Source organism: Ceratotherium simum, chromosome 10, assembly GCF_057802395.1.
Source record: "Ceratotherium simum simum isolate JZ-2026a chromosome 10, ASM5780239v1, whole genome shotgun sequence".
In the NCBI taxonomy this organism is placed as follows: Eukaryota; Metazoa; Chordata; class Mammalia; order Perissodactyla; family Rhinocerotidae; genus Ceratotherium; species Ceratotherium simum.
The window spans coordinates 71,427,217-71,447,720 of NC_141909.1; the positions used below are offsets into that span (position 1 = coordinate 71,427,217).

General features: G+C 33.4%; 1 protein-coding gene across 6 annotated transcripts in view; it reads right to left on the reverse strand.

Annotated features, from left to right (window-relative positions):
- Window positions 1–266: 266 nt before the first annotated feature.
- Window positions 267–20,504, reverse strand: part of PDS5B (PDS5 cohesin associated factor B) — a 190,988-nt gene continuing 170,750 nt past the window's right edge. For 2 of the 6 annotated variants that reach the window (XM_087436211.1, XM_087436206.1), the window contains exons 26-35: window positions 18,781–18,895; window positions 16,392–16,524; window positions 15,937–16,056; window positions 14,900–14,962; window positions 14,152–14,297; window positions 11,110–11,215; window positions 6,049–6,488; window positions 5,848–5,958; window positions 2,665–2,803; window positions 267–1,144 (exon numbers count right to left, since the gene is read on the reverse strand). In XM_087436211.1, the coding sequence (XP_087292337.1) occupies window positions 1,109–1,144; window positions 2,665–2,803; window positions 5,848–5,958; window positions 6,049–6,488; window positions 11,110–11,215; window positions 14,152–14,297; window positions 14,900–14,962; window positions 15,937–16,056; window positions 16,392–16,524; window positions 18,781–18,895 (1,409 nt within the window). In that variant the 3' untranslated portion in view covers window positions 267–1,108. The remainder of the gene's footprint in view (window positions 1,145–2,664; window positions 2,804–5,847; window positions 5,959–6,048; window positions 6,489–11,109; window positions 11,216–14,151; window positions 14,298–14,899; window positions 14,963–15,936; window positions 16,057–16,391; window positions 16,525–18,780; window positions 18,896–20,504) is intronic. The other 4 variants (XM_087436209.1, XM_087436208.1, XM_087436207.1 and 1 more) reach the window with 4 other exon arrangements.

Genomic DNA, 20,504 nt, shown 5'->3' on the forward strand with positions numbered 1-20,504 from the left:
CACATCCCATTTTCAGCACTTTTTTTCATAAACATGCAACTCACTATAAAATACAAAACACTTGCTTTCAAGAACACCTTCATAAAGACACACTGCATCAATAAAATTTTTTTCTTTCTGATTAACTTTACACTGTTATGGAGAACTGGAACTTTTCTAATGTGCATATATCAGATTTTATATTATAGTGTAATAATTTGCATTTTCTGAACATAATGTTCAAGAGGAAATATCTATACACAATAACATCCTAGACTATTAAAAACTAATTCAAATTACGGAATTTTATTGATACAGTAGATTAATAAAAACTGAAAAGGGATGATAAAATGGGATAAACAATTCAGTACATTATTTTATAACACACTCTTTAAAATTAAAATATTTTAAATCTCTCTCTTAAAATTTTCATTGCCATGAAAGGTCAGAAAATTCTGGGACCAATACTGAGGTGTAAAATAATCAAACAACTTCAGGACTATTTCACAATTGCATGGTGTCCTCCCATCAGAGGCATCGTTCAGGTGTAATGGCAGACAATTTAGCACCTCTGAAGATTAAGGGTGCCTAAGAGTAAACACTAGTAAGATACACAAGGGAAAGAGACCATTTAACTTTCCAACAAATAGTGACATCAAGAAAATGACACAATTTGTTGAAAAACGTTTCTTCACAGTAAAATTGCAGAGAATACAAATACAAACACTGACAGATTACTGCTTAAGATCTATCCTAACAAACTCTTTCCAAATCAATAGATCCAATAAACAGTTGGGTACTGTCAGTTTAAAGCCGCAGATAAAAGCTATACAAGCACTTTAGAAGTCAGAAACATGAAAAAAAAGAAAAAAATATATTTACAAGTTTCTTCTTTAGTTTGTGTCTACATAGCCAACGCACATTACACTTCCACAAGACTCCATAGTCAATGTTATCACCATGCGTATGGCTAAGCATTTGACCACAAATACATGAGGTCAAGGTAAGGTCCAACTGTCCATTCTTCAGCCGTCCCATTTTGTGCATCAAAGGCTTTATTCAGCCTCAAGCTTGACAAAAAATGATTTTTTTGAAAGCTTTCACACACAAAGTTATTAATTACATTTGTTCATCGTCTTTCTCTTTTAGAACTTCGCCGCCGGACCTTAAAGAAAAATCACCAGATGTTTAATTAAAATGGGCACACGTTTATTAGACAAGCAGTAATTATTATTATGTTTAACCAATTATTTATTATTATTATTTTTTAACCAATTATCATTACTCTTACTTGTTCCTGATTTTCTTTGCTTTTCTTTACTTGAAACCTTTCTCCTATTTTAACTTTCTGTCTTGGCATTACATATTCAGACCTGTATAATATTTGAATGCCCATAAGTACTCTTTCCCAGAAAAGCTAAAGAAAAAACTATTTTACAGTCTATTTAATAATTTTAAAGAATGAACAGAAGTCAACGTCACCAGCAGGAAAAAGTATTGCAAATATCTTTTTCTTATGTTTCTGTGGTAAAAGAAAACATTTGATATTTATGAACTTAGGCTTACAGCTGTCTTTCTGGGAAAACAGCTATTGAGTTTGGATCCTAACAACTATCAAATACATATAAATAATCTGAAATTTAGACATATTATATTTACTGGTAAGCACTAATGAAAGCATAAAACTTTAGTTCAAAAAAGATCAGTATTAACAAGAGGAATATAAAACAGAACAGAATTTTAATTTAAATTTAATTAATTTACGGTGTAGTTTGTCTTTGATGAAGACGTCAATCACTCTGGACTCTTCAGCCCTACTTTTACGTCCCAAAAATACCCTTTAAGAAACAAGCCCAACTAGTTTGAGACCACAATTCAGCATATTTTTCTGTGGTCTTAACCCATTCACATAAATGAATCCTGGGGGCAGAGAGAAGCATTGGTTATATGAAATAGGACAGAGGGGCAGGGTCAACTCTGGGACCTGATAACAGAACAGAGGTTTCTCACAAAAGATGGCTGGCTGAGCTGATCCAAAGAGTCAGCATTAGTATTATCAAGAGAACAGCTCTTACCTAAAAGTGTCAATTATATTTCTTCCAAAAAGAAATATCTGAGATGTGTTAACTGGCAAAGCCATTCGTTACTTTAAAAAAAAAAAAAAAAAAGAAGAAGAAAAAGAAAAAAAAAGTATCTCAGGAAGCATTCCCACTTTTATAAAAGAAGTATCCACTGCCAATTTTATGAATTTCAAACGCTGATTTTATTTCAAAACATGATTTTACTCCATGATTGACTAACTTCTGGTTTCTACTGTGAAACGTAAACAAAAAGTTATGAGACTAAACAACAGTATATTTGACAGACACCAGTGCTCTAAAATCAAGGTACAACTTAAATGCCTGAAGTGTCAATATCAGACTGCTACTTGTTCTTCTCTACACTGTTTTAACTCCACATTTACACTTTCACTAGGCTACATCTATTATTCTCGCTAAGTTTCAGGTTTCCATAAAGGACGTTTGCTCCATTATCCAAGGTGACAGATGAAACAACACTACAAACTAATGAAGAAAAATATATAAATACTTAGAATTATAAGTGCTAAATGGATCTGACCAAATATTTACCAACTCTATTTCTATATTCCATATTATCATATTATGGCACTCTATAAACACATACATTTACTGTAGAAACTTCCTCTTCCTCTGTTTCTTCCTGTGGAATATCATCATTGACAGGAGAGCTACCCTGAAAGACATCTACTTCTTCACTTGAATCATTTTCTTTAGTAGCTGCTTGTTTGGAGCGTCCTACACGGCTAGAGTAAAACACAGGTAAAATAAAATGAATGCTCTGATCTTTAAGCAGTAGATTACCTCATTAGAGGAAATGTTTTAAATATTTCATGAATTCTCATTATTATTTTTATCCTCAATTACCTTATAAGAACTACTTTTCTTATATTCTGAACTGTAAACCAATGTTTAATCCTAAAATCTTACATACAAAGATCTACCAAAATAAGTTAACTAAACAAAAATAAGTTTGACTGAGACCAATATCATAAAAGATTTTAAAACACAAAAGGAACCCAACTCAGTAAAAGATATCTATATCTACTAAGCTGCTCAAAGCAAAAAGTTTTGAGTCCTTCTTAAGTGTATCACTCTTTATCTGGTCCTACGGTGTCTATTAACAAAGAAATCTCTAATCCATTCACTTCTCTCTACCTCCATTGTTAACTACATATTTCCAAACCATTCTCATCTCTTGCCTCTTCTCTTTACAAAGCAATCTTTTAAAAATGTAAAAACAGTGATGTCATTCTCCCTAGATAGCTCCCTACTACACTGAGAGTAATTTTATAAACCTCCTTAACATAGCATATAAGGCCCTGCAAACTCCCTAATTGTCCATTCTTATCTCTTTCCACTCCCCAATTCCCTGCAACTACAATCCAGCAAACCCTTGCCTTCCTTCAGCTCTCTGAATTTGCCAAGATTCTTCCCACTTCAGAACCTTCAGGGCCGGCCCCGTGGCTTAGCGGTTAAGTGCGTGCACTCCGCTGCTGGCGGCCCGGGTTCGGATCCCGGGCGCGCACCGACGCACCACTTCTCCAGCCATGCTGAGGCTGCGTCCCACATACGGCAACTAGGATGTGCAGCTATGACATACAACTATCTACTGGGGCTTTGGGGGAAAAATAAATAAATAAAATTATTAAAAAAAAAAAAAAAAGAACCTTCAAATACAGTGTTCCCTTCACCTGAAATGTTCCTTTCCCTACTCTCTATCAGCCTAACTCCTACTATTCTCAAGGAATCAACTTGTCACTTTCCTAAGAGAAAACTTCTCCACTTACCCAGTCCTCTCATTACATCCTTTTATAGCATCCTAAATTTTTCCTTCAGGACACATATCACAATTTATAATTCCATATTTATGTGTGATTATTTAATGACTACATGCCCATTTAGATAGTAAGTCTCATGAGGACAGAATCATGTCTGTTTTGTGCCATTATATTCCCTAGCACCTAATACTCACTGAAACATAGGAGGCAATCAAAAATATGTAATCGATACCACTAGTTAATCAAATATATCCCTCTTGAATGAATATTTATTTTTTAAAAATTAAGACCATAGCTTATCACTCCTATAAGCAATCCAAAACATGTACTGTTTAACCCATGCTCAAACCAAGTAATTTTTTTTATTTGATTCAGTTTTTCAGAATTAACAGAAGAAAATACAGGAATTACATGGAAAATAATATAATCCTTCTCAAGTCCACTGAGGTCAGAACAAGAAAAACAGGTAAATCATAACACATGTTAATATACTAGCTCTAAAAAAGAGCTTCTCAGTGAAGGGAAGATAGGACTGCTAAGACAGACTATAAAATCTCTGTATTGTTTTTTTAAAAGAAGTTTGGTTTAGAACATTCATGAGAGGACTTACGTAATTTTAGGAGATAACAGGATAATCATTTAAGCCCTTAATTTTATAATACCCAAATATAAACAAATTCAAGTTATGAGCCTGAAAGATATTTACCCTTTGTTATAAAATTAATCATGGAATTTAACATTCCTTAAGAATTCTTGGGGGCCAGCCCCATGGTATAGCAGTTAAGTATGCATGCTCTGCTGCTGGCGGCCTGGGTTCAGATCCCGGGCACACATGATGCATCACTTGTCAGGCCACGCTGTGGCGGCGTCCCATATAAAGTAGGGGAAGATGGGCTTGGATGTTAGCCCAGGGCCAGTCTTCCTCAGCAAACAAAAAAAAAAAAAAGGAGGATTGGCATGGATGTTAGCTCAGGGCTGATCTTCCTCATTTAAAAAAAAAAAAAAAAGAATTCTTTTTTTAAAAACAGTGATTTCCCATGGTTGAACCCAAACATGTTCATGAAGCTGCCACAAAAATGTACTTACCTTTACTTTTTACCTGAGGGAAAAACTAAATGGAAGAAGGCATGAAGTACTGGCTAGACACTCAGGCAACTTTTCCTCTTCCTGTGGAATACACAGGAACAGGAAAAACTTCCAAGATAACTAAGTATTTAACCAAGGTGTGCTGGCACCTCTGAAAAGTCAAGCCAGTGATGGCACTACATAATGAGATTTTTCTCAGAAAAACTGCAGAATGTCCAACTAATAGAAGACATGCTATTCTATTTCCACTTAAATAACTGAGGAGAAAAAAGTGCCAAATTTATAAACTACAGCACTGATGTTCCTGTCGCTTTAATAATTTGGATACAGATTTGTTACTGTAACTCTCTTACAAACATGTGCTTGTGTGAAAATCCAAAACTATACGTAGATACAGATGTGTTAGTTTAATTAGAAAACAAACAAAATCAAGACATCAAAAACTTGAGATCAGCATGTGATAATTTCTATGGATGTAATTTAAGAAAAATGATGCCAGTTACTTTCCTACACAGTCCAAAAAATAAAAGCAAAAGTGTAAAAGCTATTTTTGTAAAGTTGCTGAGGAGAAACATGAAGAAAAACTGTGGTATGAAATGACAAGGTAACATGGCCAATATGCTGTGATTATTTTAAAATACCTTATCCTCTCTTTAGGTATCATAAAGTCTGTATTAGAAATAATAAACTATTTGGTATTCATTTATAAGATTTGCCTAAAACCTGTAAAAATGTACAAATGTTACCAGAGGGTTAATTGGGATATCAATCACCTAGGTAAGTTTACAAAGATTGTATCTTACCTAGTGTAATGGGGCCAAATATATGGGATTTACATACAGCCCTATGTATATTTAAAAATTTATGAACTTTTGCAAAATAATTTGAAATTGGTTTGAAATTTAATATTATTTATAACTTACACATTTTTTTTGGGTTGTGATGGTGATGGCGTTTTTGATGGTCTTCCTCGTCCTTTCTGTGGTGTGGATTGTGTGGATTCAACTGCACTAGTTTCAGGAGATTCTGCTCTGCTTTGGGGAAAACCCAAATGTGGATAGCATCAAATTATGATTTATAACATAATAACTAAATATATGCAGTTTAGAGTTACACACACTCACCTCTGTTGTGCTCTCCTCGACGTTCGGTGCTGTTTGCTTTTTGACTTCTGTTCTGTGTTTCCAGTTTGTTTTTCTTCTTCTTCCTCTTCTTCTGCTACTGAAGGTCCAGATTTTTTTTTGCTTCCTTTTTTAGAAGTTTTCATTGTTGGCTCTTCTTTTGGTGTACCTCCACCAAGAGGTTTTGGTGGTCGGCCTCTTTTACCTTTTTTCGGTGGACTATTCTGTTCATCTTCATTTTCTAATGTATCTTCTTTGAGCCTCTTTTCTTCAGGCCACTGCTGTTCATCTGATTCTGAAGCCGTATGGCCTCTCTTCCGTCCACGCTGACTGCCTTTAGATTTCTGTTCCTGTACCAACTTAGTCAGGTCATCCATACCTAATTTCTCTTCTGAATCTGTGACAGGTGTTTTTTTCCGGCTTCTAGGTTTGTCCAATTCAGACTAGAAATAAAAAGCACAATTTCAAATTAAAAATTGATAGTATGTATACTTGGAAGAATGAAACGAAAAAATCTGTTACCTACTTTTGTCATAAAAATGTACCTAAATAAAGTATAGCGTTCTTAAATACATCAGAACCATAACTACTTACTTGCTTTTATTAATAGTTTTTTAATTTAAAAAAATTATCTGAGGTACGAGGATAAATTTCTGTTCTTACTTAAGCTAGAGAGCTTCAAATGGAAACCTCTTAAGATCAGTATTTTTTTAAATTATAAATTTTAGTGAAGAGCTATTTCATAAAAAAGAAAATTCTGAATTCAATGTTTGAAAAATGGACAGCTATATAAAGTATAATGGATTTGTTCTGGTAGTCAATTTAAGTAATTCTAATTTTACCACACAGTGTATAATACTAAGACATAAAATATAAACTATGTTATATATCATGCTTAGACATCATAAAAGAACTACTTTTATTTTATAAATGGAGGTTGTAAGACAAAAGCTAAACATATTCATCATTCATTAAAAATTTTGAAAACACTTCTGTATCAAGGATATTGTGCTTTTCCCCAGGACAACTAATTAACAACAAAAATAATCAAAAAAGCAGTGACTTTCAAATTTAAAATAAAACCCTAGTCTACATTCAGAGAATTTATGCATTGATCAGCAGATGGAGACTGAGGAAATTCTCCAAAGAAACCAAGAATAGTGTGTTTGAACTTATAACGCTTTCCATAGACACCGCATACATAAAACACATAAATATCTACGTTTGTAGTACTAAGTTAATTTCCAAAAAGTTTGTAACAATTTACATTCTTCAAAATCAATGAAAACAACAAAAATTATCTGATTATCTGTCATTTTTTAACATGTTTAATTACTCATTTGCATTTCCTGTCTGTGAACTGCCTCACTATATCTTTGGTATTATGCCCTTGGTCCATTTGTGTACTGGATTCTTAGTGTTTTAATCTACATTTTTCTATACTTTTGTGTACGTTTAAATTTTATTTCCTGATTGTTATAGACTGAACTGTGTCCTCACAAAATTTATATGTTGAAGCCACAACCCCTAATGTGATGGTATTTGGAGATGGGGTCTTTGGGAGGTAGTTCAGTTGAGATGAGGTAATGAGGGTGGGGCCCTCATGATGGGATTAATGCCCTTATGAGAAGAGACACCAGAGATCTCTCTCTCTCTCTCTCTCTCTCTCTCTCCACCACGTGAGAACACAGCAAGAAGTTGGCCATTTGCAAACCAGGAAGAGAGCTCTCACCAGGAACTGAATTGGCCAGCACTTTCATCTTGAACTTCCCAACCTCCAGAATTATGAGAAAAATAATTTCTGTTTTTTAAGCCATCCAGTCTATGATATATGGCAGCCCAAGCAGACTAAGATATTATTGTATCTTGTTTTAGAATAGGATGTGAGACGAGGTTCTACTGTTGTTCCTACTCAACCCCCCAAAGAATATCCAATCATTTCAAAATCACTGATTTGTAATGCTTCCTTTATTCTGTATTATGTTTTAAAAATGTTTCTGGGCTATTGTAACAGCAGCACAATATTTTACTATTTATAACTAAATACATTTGTGTCTGGTTGGGCTGATCTTATCATTATTGCTCTTCTTTTTTGTATCTATTCTTCCACATGGACTTAAAATCACACTGGAATTTTACAACTATATATTCACTTAGGAAGAACTGTCATCTTTTTTTACTCATTTTCCCCATGAAGGAACATGGCATGTCTTCTCTCTCTTCAAGTCTTCTATGTTTCTCAATTTTGATATTTTTTCCACATAAGTTCCCCCTACTTCTTTTTAAGGTTATGTTTAGATTGATAAATTTATTTAATTTTGTGGTTGTAGTGGTTATTGTGGTGAAGTAAAATCCCTTTCCCTGAAGTGTATATCTGATACAAAGTAAAACTACCAGAGTAAAGTTAGTTACATACATACATATATATGTCTACCACACTAAATTAAATTCTTAGTTTTTCAGTTGGTTCTCTTATTTTTCTACATACAAAAATAAAAGTAAATTTCTCTCTTGTTTTTTATTTTCATACCTCTGACTCCTATTTCACGTCTTCCTTAATTGGTCAAACATCCTAGAACAATTTTAAATAATAGTGGTGACAGCAGGATGCTTGTTCCGTTCCTGATTTTTAATAAGAATGCTTCAAGTATTTTTCCTTTAAGAAAATTAACTGTGACTAAATCACCGACTACTGATTTAAACATACAAAACTTATATAGCATGTTAAGGAAGTATCCTTCTGGTATTAGTTTATTAAAAGTTCATACTTGTCAAGAATGAACTTTAAATTTTATTTATGTCTTCTTGGCATCATCTGAGATTATCTTGTTAGTATTTTTCTTATTTGGTAGACTGATTTGCTATATTATATTAAAATATTTTTTAGCATTAACTTACCCTTATATTCCAGGGGAAAAAAGATCTATAAATGATTGGTTTTAATTTGTTAGTATTTACTTAGAGTTTTGTACACAAATTAAAACTTCACCATCATTACTCAGAGATGGGAAGATAAGAGAAATATTAAATTAAAACTAAATTTAAGGTGTCATTTCTAATTTTAAAAGCTACAATTCATTTTGATGTCCAAAGATCTGAAAAGGTGGCTGTATTCCTTTACGCTCTGGAAAAGGTCAGCGGTAAACAGGAAATTCAATGTCTGCTTTCTTGAGAACACCATAAAATAATCTAGTTTCCTAAAGTACTACATGCTCTAATTTCTTTTTCATTTTGCATTGTATTGTTTTAAGAACAGAGGGACTATAAACTGAGGTTAGGAGCAAGAAATGGGGAAAATATGTTATTTGTAAACCTAAGTATTTGAATATAAAAGTATATGGAGTAATTCCTTTGCAGTGAAATTTCAACGTGAAGCTGGTGTATGCAAAAATGGTACTCTTTCACTATAATCTATTGGGCTAAATTTAAATTGAACTTCTGTCTCATAATGCTTACCTCTTTGAGAATATTTCAGTTGAAACTAGCTTATTAATAAGGTTTCAGTTGAAACTAGCTTATTAATAAGGTTCTGAAAATGGATGCAATAGTACACAAATGATAGCCACAGGCCTCCATTATAATTATACAAATAAATCTCAAAAGCTCAGAAATTCAAAACTATTCTATGAAAAATAGAGACTCTGTTCTACATTGTCCCCAAAGGTAGAACTAGATATAGAATTTATAGGATAACAAAATATTAAAAATTAAAACCATATTTCTCAAATTTTGGGGGGAAGTGGGGAGGGAGTAGGGGTAGAGTATGTGGGTGTGGGTGACCTAGTTGATGTTTCCAACAAATGAGAGGAAGTACAAGCTCTCCCCTAACGCATGTTCAAGCATGTGGTGAGCAACTCTCATAAATGATAATGAAGGAATTTCTGCACTAAGGAGAAGTAGGACTAGAAGACAAATACCTTTTCCAACTCAAGGATTCTCTTCTATAAATCCAGATAACAGGATTCCTTTCTGGCTAAGCAATCAAATTTTAACTCTGCTTGGGTGCAATTTTTAAACAGCCAATAAAAATCAGAATTTACGGTATTGATAGTAAGCATTTAGTAAGAATTTTAGAATTATAATTTTTTAAGTGGAAAGAGAAACAATCGGGAAAAATAAATTACTCGGGAAACGAAAATAAATTAAACTTCTTGGGATATGTAATGTTGGGTCAGTGCAAGACAAGAAGGACAGTAACATTTCAGAGAAAGCAGAAGTATTTATTAATAACTTTTCACTTTTTTTAACCAAGTAGATACAAATATACTAACTTTTATTATTATGGTAATCATTAATCAAAATATTAATCTTTATAACAACAACAAAACAGCAGCAACAATTCACTTGGGCTAATTCATTTGTTCTGATAAACCTTACTAGCTAAGTATCCATATTTTACAGATAAAGAAATTGATTCAAAAAGCCTAATCGGTTATTCAAGACATGTTTAGAGGCAATCTAGAAAGTCAAAATGTGCCCAATTATTAAGGCCATCAGAGGTTGTGCTGGAATACATAACTCGTATTCTATATCTGCACTAAAACTACCAAATTTGTCTTTAGATAATTTACAAATTATGTCTATCATACAAGTTATCATTGCTATTAAGATTTAAAAAACTAAACAAGGACTTCACAAAAATTGTAGTATTTCCTACCTTTACTAGAAGCTTATTTAGTAATTAAAGGCTCAAGAAATCAACTAAAATAGAGGAGCCTTTAAGGACTCGCATTCTATTCCACTTCTCTTAGGCTAAGTCTAAACTTATTCCATTCAAAGAAAGAAAGAAAAAAGCAGTTCTGAGTATGGAACTGGCATGTTTAATTCCAAACCTAAAGAATAAAAATTACTTATTAGAACGACAAGAAACACAAGAGATTCAATATACTTAAATTATATCATAGAGGATAATTATAAACTCAAATTTGTGATTAAAACCATTAAAAGAAAAGGCAAATGTTAAATCTGAGAGTAATGTTAACTAGTTTCAATGTAAAAATTATTATTTATACAGTAAAAATAAAAATAATTAAGATTATTATACAATCAAACCAAATATCTCACCCTTACAAGATCAGAGTCGTCTCTCTTGTCACTTTTTTTTCCCGGCAAAGGTGAAGACATTGTGTAATCTTCATTTTCACTGTGATCCATTTCAGAACTATCAAGCCTTTTAATACAGATATTTATAATTTTTATTACAATCAAATTACATTAAAAGCTTTTTCTGTTCCCTAGTGTAGCTTCATAGCTTTGTGAGGAAAAGTTACATTCTTTTCAAAAAGTATCAGTTTTATTCCACCACATTTAGCACCAAATCCATAAGCAATGAAGCACATTTAATTTAACATAACAGAGAAATCAAAAATCACAAATTTAGTTTTACTCCTAAGTCTTTTTAAAACCTAAATTCTATTTTGGAGTAGGAACATAAAGTAAGTTAAAACTTCTCTTGTTAGCAAGTTGGACCGGCCTACATCACAATCAGCCCTGTCCCCTGCCTCTTCCTTACCCCCATTCCACTTTTTCTTCTCTCTGTATTCTTAACACCCTCTAACACACTCAAGTTATTATGTTTATTACCTACTGAATATCTTTGCCTGCTAGAATGTAAGCATGGATCTTCTGTCAATTTTACTTATCAATGTATTAAAAGCACTTGGATCAGTGCCTGGCATACAGTAGGCACTCAATAAATACTTGTTAAATGAATCAAGAGCACATGCTCTCATGCACTAGTATAAAGGCTCAGTCTTCTGTCCTCAGTAATCTCATTCCTATCTGGTTTTAAAAACCATTTAAGCATTGTTGAACCCCAAATTTCAATCTCTAGCCCAGAAGCTACCCTGAGCTCTAGACTCACATATCCAATTACCCACCAATTGCCCACTGACTTGAATTTCTAATAGGCATCTCAACTTTAACACAGCCAAAACAGTTATGTGGACACTCCTCTTTTCCCGAAACCTCCCCAACACACACACACACACACACACACACACACACACGAGCCTGTTCCTCCTCAAGGCTTCTACATTTCAGTAAATGGCACCACCATCTATAGAGGTATACAGGCAAGAAACCCAGGTTACATCCTTAAATCCTCCCTATCCCTAACTAACTGTTCACATCTAATCCATCAGTAAGACCATTTGGATCTACCATCAAAATAAATCCTAAATTTGATTATTTACCATCTTCCTCTTCATCCCTTCCCTAGATTACTATTAAGTGAACTCCTAACTGGTTTTTCTACCTCAATTCTAGCTCCTCTATTCTCCACAAATAATCAGGGCAAATTTTTAAAAGAACAATTTAGATCACTAGACTTCACAGCAATATCTTCCTGTTGTACTTAAGATCAAATTCAAATTCCTTACATTAACCAAATTCCTTACATTATCCACTAAGTCCAAACATAATCTAACTACCTCCCAATTTCATCTCTTACCATTATTCTCTCATTCCCACTCTCCAACCAAACTGATCTCTCAAACACACCTAGCTTGTCCCCTTAGAAACAGTGCTAGTGAAGAGATGGGATTTCGAGAAAAAAAGTGACAAAACAGATTAGTCAAAGGCTGAAAGAAAGTTTAACCAAAAGTATACTGAAAAAGTATAGTAGGGAAACTAGGAGTCATTTGTTTGGAATAACAATGGGAGATGAGGACAGGGTAAAACTATAATTAATTGTCTTGAGAGCAAACAAGGGCTGCCGATTAAGATTTCTGAACAACAGAATAACCTAAAAACAGTGGCACTTAAAAAAAGATTATCTAGCAGTGACATGATATACACAGCCAGAGGAATAAGAAAGGGAAACAGCCAAGTATTACAAGAATTAAAGAAAGAGAATGAATAAAATGATAGCAAAAAGAGAAGGATAAAACATTGTAGAGAAATATAATTGGCAAAACTTAGCATGGGGGAAGAGTCAAAGGCAATTTTGAGGCCCTCAGCCTAAATGACTGGGTGAATTAGATCATCTTTGATTATAATCAGGAATTCAAGGAGAAAAACCAATAATTTAGGAAATGAGTTGCTGGAAATGTTTTTGGTCATGTTAGGTATGAGGCTATCCACTAGAAAATGTCCAAATAACATAGGTGAATGGTCACTTAGGTATCGTATCAGCCACTAATATGCATAAATATAGGAATCTAGAAGGAACAAGAGCCATGGATGTAATTTTTGTTCTATTTCTATTGTACTATGCATCATCCAACAATTTATTCATTACAAGGAAACTGATAAGACATTTTTGAACGTCTCCTCCCTTCTTTTCTGACTGGTTATGAACAATGCAAAAGACAGCATAGTCTTTCATAATAACTTAGCAAAATCAATAAATAATGGCAGTTTAGCCCTGTACAAGGCTTGGTTGCTAATAATGATGTACTAAGCACTATGCTATAACCAGTGACAAAGTATAAATTATTTTTCCTTTTCTTCTTTCTTAAAAAGAAAAAAAATCTCCTGTAGAGCATGATTTGAAAGTACACTTTTCAAACTTTTTTTTTAAACAAGTTTATACATATATACGATAAAAATAAATTCAAACCACACAAAGAGTATAAAATGATCTCCCTCCTACACTAAATTACTATAAACACTATTAAGATGTTGTATATTCTTCCAAAAACGTTCTATGCATCTTCAAGCCAATGTAAATACAAATCCTTTTTAAAAACTCAAAAATATTACAACACTGTTCTATTCTTCGCCTTTTTCACTCAATAATGTATTGTGGAAATTCCTCATATTAGCTCATAGCTCATCATTTTAAATGATTACGTATTCCATTGTACGGATGTACCATAGTTTAACAGTTTCACAACTGCTAGACATTAGACTGAAAACTAGGTTATGTCTACACACAGATTACCCCAACAAGCTAAAATATGAAAGGCTAAGATGGAGTACCTATCTAAAGCGAGCACGCAAATAAATATGAACTTGCAAATGGTTACCAATGTTGAATGAGAATGTCCAGCTATACACTGATTTCCATTCACTGACATTAAATGTTTTGGGTTACATTATTTTAGATCTCATAGTCTTGTTGGAATCCTTAAATGTAAAGTATGATATTTCTTATGTACTTACCTCCCTTTTATTCTTCCAGGAGAGCTTGGATTTGAGCTGCTGCTTGCATTGCTTACAGTTTCCATTCGTGATGATTTTGTCTGGGATTGTTTGCCTGCTGATGAAAGCGGCTTATTAACAGCTCCTAGAACATTGGTTGTTTTAGGCTGAAATAAAAAATGCATATCTCTTTCTATTTGATTAAAGCCAAAAGAAATTTACATGTAAAGAACCATAAATAACCATAAATAACATCAAAGTATTTGCAAACACATCATGAAAAATGAGCCTATTCTTGAACAACATAAGGATTATAAATTAAGTATCACTTGAACAAATAAAAACCTATATGGACAGCGTAATAGTTACGTTTCTTAGTTATTTGGAGGAAAAGGCTTACACAGAAAGTGAAAACAAATGAAATATATAGTCAACAATGAAAACAGATAATTAGAATCTTGCTATGGAAGGAAATTAGATAATGCTCTTTTTAATTTAAGATTTTTATCTTGATATTATAGGATAAGATAGTTAAGAATAAAGACCTCCAGGGCTTTACTAAAGGTTAAAAAATAAGTTCATGTATCTCAGTTTGCATCCATACAGTAAATGGAACTATTTCTTACCAGTAAATGGAAGATATCTAATAATTATATTTTCCATCTTAAGATACACCAATTTTTAAAGAAATACAGAATAACATAATTATGCCAATAATCACACTAAAATAAACTACCACATAAAAATTAGAACGATTCTCAAAACGTACTTTTCCAGGAGTGAAAAACGATTTCATTTCTGGAGGCAGATAATTTTTGGTGTTACTGAAGTTCTACAAGTAAGGGAAAAAGATGTAGTCAGTGAATATTGAAACACTGTATCTATGAGGTAGTTCAAAAGCCAACAAAGCATAGAGCAACTTTTGTTTTAAAGTACACAATAAAATACATATTTATTAAACTAATCAGTTGAAACATAAAATTTCAGTCACTGATTTTAAACACCATAATAAGCTTGAACTAACCTCATACCAACTCCAATATTAACAGAACATATTTGAGCTCTAATATAATACTCTCCAGAGAAGAGACCACATATACTCCTGTTATCTTAATCATACTAAGATGAATGCTTAAAAGAAGACAGTCCCTTTTAGCTACTGGGTGAACCTACAAGGCTGTTTTAAATCTCTGTATACTGGTAAGACCTTAACTGATATTTTGCTTTAAAAAAAAAAAAGGAAGGTAGTGGTGATTTCCATAGTCTCAGTTACCCAGTAGATTTAGCTGCATTATGAACCTCTAGGAGATTCTGGAAAATACCTTTAACATCTCATACAATACTTGAGTTTTATGAGAGTGGTTTGAGAACATTCTTGCAGTGTTTCCAGGGTCTTGGGCTTGTTCCAGTGTCTGTCCTCTGCTTGTTTCCTCTTACCTGTTATAAATCTCAATCAAGGGCTTATAACTTCAGACTATATCTCTATCAGCATTCTCCTTTCTATTTTGGATCAATGGCCATTAACTCCCAGATCTACATGCTTTGATCACATTTTTGCCTGTGCTCTTAGACTGGCATAAAACTCTGAACATAAACTCTAGATCATCCTAACTAATCTCTGAACTTTATTTGTGTCCTCTAGTTTGGCCCATATTCCGGTCTTGAAGCATATTACTAACACTCATGGTGACCTTTCCATGACATTAGTAGTCAGTCAGCTCTTGATACCAATTCTTCCTGATCTTCCCACAACCTAGTGCTGAGAATACGTTTTATTTCAACTTACACAAATTCTAAAATAACTACCTTGTCAGGTTGGGTGAAAAAACGAGCTGGTAGTACTGGGTCTTTAGGAGATTCCAAACTGTACGTGGTGCTCTTTGACATGATGATATTCATGGCAACATCACACACAGTGTACAGTTTCTGCAACGGTATTAAAAAAAAATTACGTACTTAAGTTGGCGTCCTAGACTCTGCAAATTAAGAGTAACTCTAGAACATGCATTTAGTATGTAGTTCTTAGTACAATACAAGTTAAAACACTTACACTGACTATTGTTTTCATTAGCTTACTAGTAACATCATTACTACTAATTCTATATTAGTAAGTCTAATTACTACTAACAGAAATACTAATTATTTACTACTAATAGAAAAGACTGTTTGATGTTGTCTACAAAAACTACAGAAGTTTCATACCCTAGACTAAAATGCTTAAACTGACACAGAATCATTACTATTTACAAAGAATTACATACTTCATTCATTTTTGCATCATCTGGTCCTTGGGCATCTTTTGTTTGTTTAATATTTTCTACCATCTTTCTGATAAATGCATGACTGTTATTTTCATTTTTAGCCATTAATATTTCCAGAACGAACCAAAGACATCTTTAAAAAACAAGAAAAAAAGAAATAAAGAAGAAAAAATTGGTTGTTAAATACAGATACAATAATTCTAAATATAAATATAATGAATTCCAGGAGCAGAAAAAGTTAAGAAGAAACAGCTATAAATCAACAGAGGAAAAAAAGATATGTCACACATACGTTATCACAACATATCAGCAATGTAGATGTGAGTTCATAAGATCCCTTCTCAAAGTCCCACTAATTTTTCCAGGGAGGCAGGTTAAAAAAGAACATAAATGGTGGAAAGAATGAAGTGATCTTAACCCCTAGCTATGACAGGGAGGGAAGACTGCCTAAAGGAATAACTGGACCATGGATAAAGTGAAGCCTCAAATACTCAAGACTGACTGTAGTCCTGACTGGAAGTCTTCAACACAATATAACAACTTACTCAATAGTTAAGAATCTTCATTAATAAATTAGAGAGGAAAAACTCATGGCTGACAACTACACATACATCTTTGCATAAAGAGAGAAAAGTTAAGAAAGTTTCAGTAGCTCAATTTTAAAGTTAATTACATAAAATTCTATTCAAGAAAAAACCAAAAGTGTCTTGTCTTTGTATTATACAGACAGAATGGGACAGAGTTATAGCACAGAGGAGAAAAGTAATGGGAGAAGAAGAGAGAAATGTGAAGCAAGATATCATTCTAGAAGGGAAAAAAATAACCTTTAGGATTTCAGGTATAGGATAAGTTCTTCTGGGGTGGCTCTCTGATGGAATGGAGATTACTCATGGCTGTACTGGGGCGATTTAGAAATAGAGCCAAAAATGTTTAGTAAATTCCAAAGAATATCTTATCTATTTCAAAAACCAATGTTCTTTAAGAAAAAGGGGTGGCTACAAATTTTCATTAGTTATAATCACTCTAACACAGAATTCATTTTGGGAGAACTAATTGCTTATTTTTAAAAAACAAAAACTGTGGCAAAAAGAGTGTAACATTTTTCCCTTGCCGTGAAAAAGTTATCAGTAATTTCATTTTATTCTCTTAAGGCATCTCAAATATTTAACTATAAAATATTTCTATGAATTAAGAAACCAAGAGTTATTTTCCTTTAATAGGAAGCTAAAGGCATAATAAATTAATTTATTCAACACCACAAAGGTCATCTTTTATTTTAATAGAAAGAAGACCAGAGTCTCAAGCTTATTTAAAGAACTACACTGGTCTTATAAAGACTTCTCTAGGCCGGCCCCGTGGCTTAGCGGTTAAGTGCGCGCGCTCTGATGCTGGCGGCCCGGGTTCGGATCCCGGGAGCGCCCCGAGGCACCACTTCTCCGTCCAACGCGAGGCCGAGTCCCACGTACAGCAACTAGAAGGATGTGAACCTATGACGTACAACTATCTACTGGGGCTTTGGGGGGAAAAACTGAATAAATAAAATCTTTAAAAAAAAAAAAAAGACTTCTCTAAATACCATTATATCCCCCTATTCTACACCCAGGCATATACAGTCTTTCAACCAAAAATAGTCTTTGAAAGAATTACAACTGTCAAAACCTTTGACTAGAGAGTGACCAATGAAGTATATAGTAAGTGGAAGTAGTTCCCTGGTCATCAGCTTGGCCCGTTATTAAATTAGGACCATTCTCTCTTCCTTATGGAGGAATACAGTTAATGCAAAGAAAATGTGCTTATTATGTGAATAAAGGAAAGCATTAATTCACCTCACATAAAAATCTATACAGAGTTTCAGAAGAAAGTTGAAAAAGATAAGAACTGGAACGGAAACTTCATGGATTGCTTCCATAGAAAAGAAATGCCGGGGCCGGCCCTGTGGCTTAGCGGTTAAGTGCACGTGCTCCACTGCTGGCGGCCCGGGTTCGGATCCCGGGCACTCACCGACACATCGCTTCTCCGGCCATGCTGAGGCCGCATCCCACATACAGCAACTAAGAAGGATGTGCAGCTATGACATACGACTATCTACTGGGCCTTTGGGGGAAAAAATAAATAAATAAAAATTAAAAAAAAAAGAAAAGAAATGCCAGACTTAGAGAAATAGAACAGAACAGTAATTATGCTAAGTTAAGTTTTGGGAAATTATATAAGAAATTAAATAGAAAGAGATGGTATGAAGAAAAGAAAAATAAGAGAATAAGGGAAAGAACCTTAAACTCCTAAGAAATAAAATAAATCTAATAAACTATTTATAATTGAGATTCCATTATTAGCAGGGAAGGGAAAAAACTTTCAGGAAAATATGAAAATGGGATGGAAAAAGTCTTACTCTTTAACATCTTTAAGTTGTTCAATATCCTGTACTTTGACATAATCTGGGTCATGTGCCAAAAGATGAATTGTATACGGAACAACATACTCTGGTAGAAGAGACAATAATTTTTCTGAAAAAGAAAGACAAAAGGGAACAAAACAAAAACATCCGGGTTAGAAAATCAAATCTTACTCACTCTCTCTTTTTCTCTCTCTCTCTCTCTCTGATACTATATTTCCTGCATCCCAATAGTTTACCACAATATGGCTAGAAGAAAAATATACTGAAATACCCAGTGTTGAGGTACATCATAAATTAAACAGTTTATTCATTCATCATGTCCAATATTGAAATGCCTTCTAAACGCACCACGTGCTGAGGTTACAAAGACAAATATTTCAGTTTTCAAATGCACAAAAAAGTGACCCAAACTATATCCAAGACTAAGAAACATAAGATCTATTTTTCTTGTTATTATGAGCAACCCTATGTTCAACACTCCCTTATAAAGTGCTGTGCAAAATGAAAAACTAGTAAATCTTTCAGAGTTAGTATGGCACAAAAATAGGAAGTAAAGGTTGATACTATTTGTAACAGAAGAAGAGATACGGAATGGACTTAAGAATTTCTAGGACATTTTAAATAACAAAGAAACATCTTTTTAGTTTAAATTCAAATATTTTTATATTTTGACTGAAATCAGCATATTCCATTAGAGGTCAGAATGGTAAGCCTAACTAGCTTTAATATAGGTTATTCAAAAAGACCAGGATTCATGTTCTGAATAATTCCTTTTACATTTCCTACTTTCAAAATAATATTCTAAATCAGATGTTCAACCTGGAGTATAATAATATATGTGTCAGTTATGCACCAAGTTTTCTTTATTTCTATTGCTGAACTCAAAGAGAACTGTTTGTACATATTATCATTCATTTTAAGGCAGATATAGAAGAAAAAAACTAACAAGGTTCAAAATTCAGTAAAATTCAAATTAAAGTCTACTTGAGTGCTTACTATATTCCAGGGTTACTATTTTTATTGGGGCTTACTATTTTAAATATAAAAATGAATAAGACTAAAGACCTCACACTAAAATATAAACAGAGACAGCAGCTATACTTCAATGTAGAAGATGCCCTAAAATAAGAATAGCTAACAACTACTGAGTACCTCTTTGGACCATGCATTATGCCAGGTGTTTTATATATACATAACTTTTTAATCCTCACAACCACCATAAGAAATGAGTATAATCATACGAATTTTACAAATGAGGAAACTAAGGCTCAGATTGCTACAGTAACCTGCCCAAACACAAACAATAAATGGCAGAGGTCAAATTTGACCTCATTTTTTCCAAAGCAAGGAAGGAAGAGAAAAAAAGAAGGTTCCAGTGATGCGGTTAACACCAAAACTATATTTAAGGATTTAAAAAGCATGCTCCTTGGTTTTGTTTATTTGTCTGGAAGGAGGAGGTGATTTCTAGGTAGAGTTGACAATAGAGAAAAAATATGGCTGCACAAATTTCAAATAATCCAGACTAAAAGGAGTACAGAATTTATAGTAGGAACTGGCTAGAGAGAAAGCTTGAAACTCAGGCAGAGAGTAAACTATAAAGTGCCATGCTAATGAGCTTCAACTTGATCCTATGAGCAATGAAGAATCAACATGGATTTCAAGCAAGAAAGTGATGTGATCCAATCTGCTTTACAGAGATAATTTTGATAGTGGTGTGG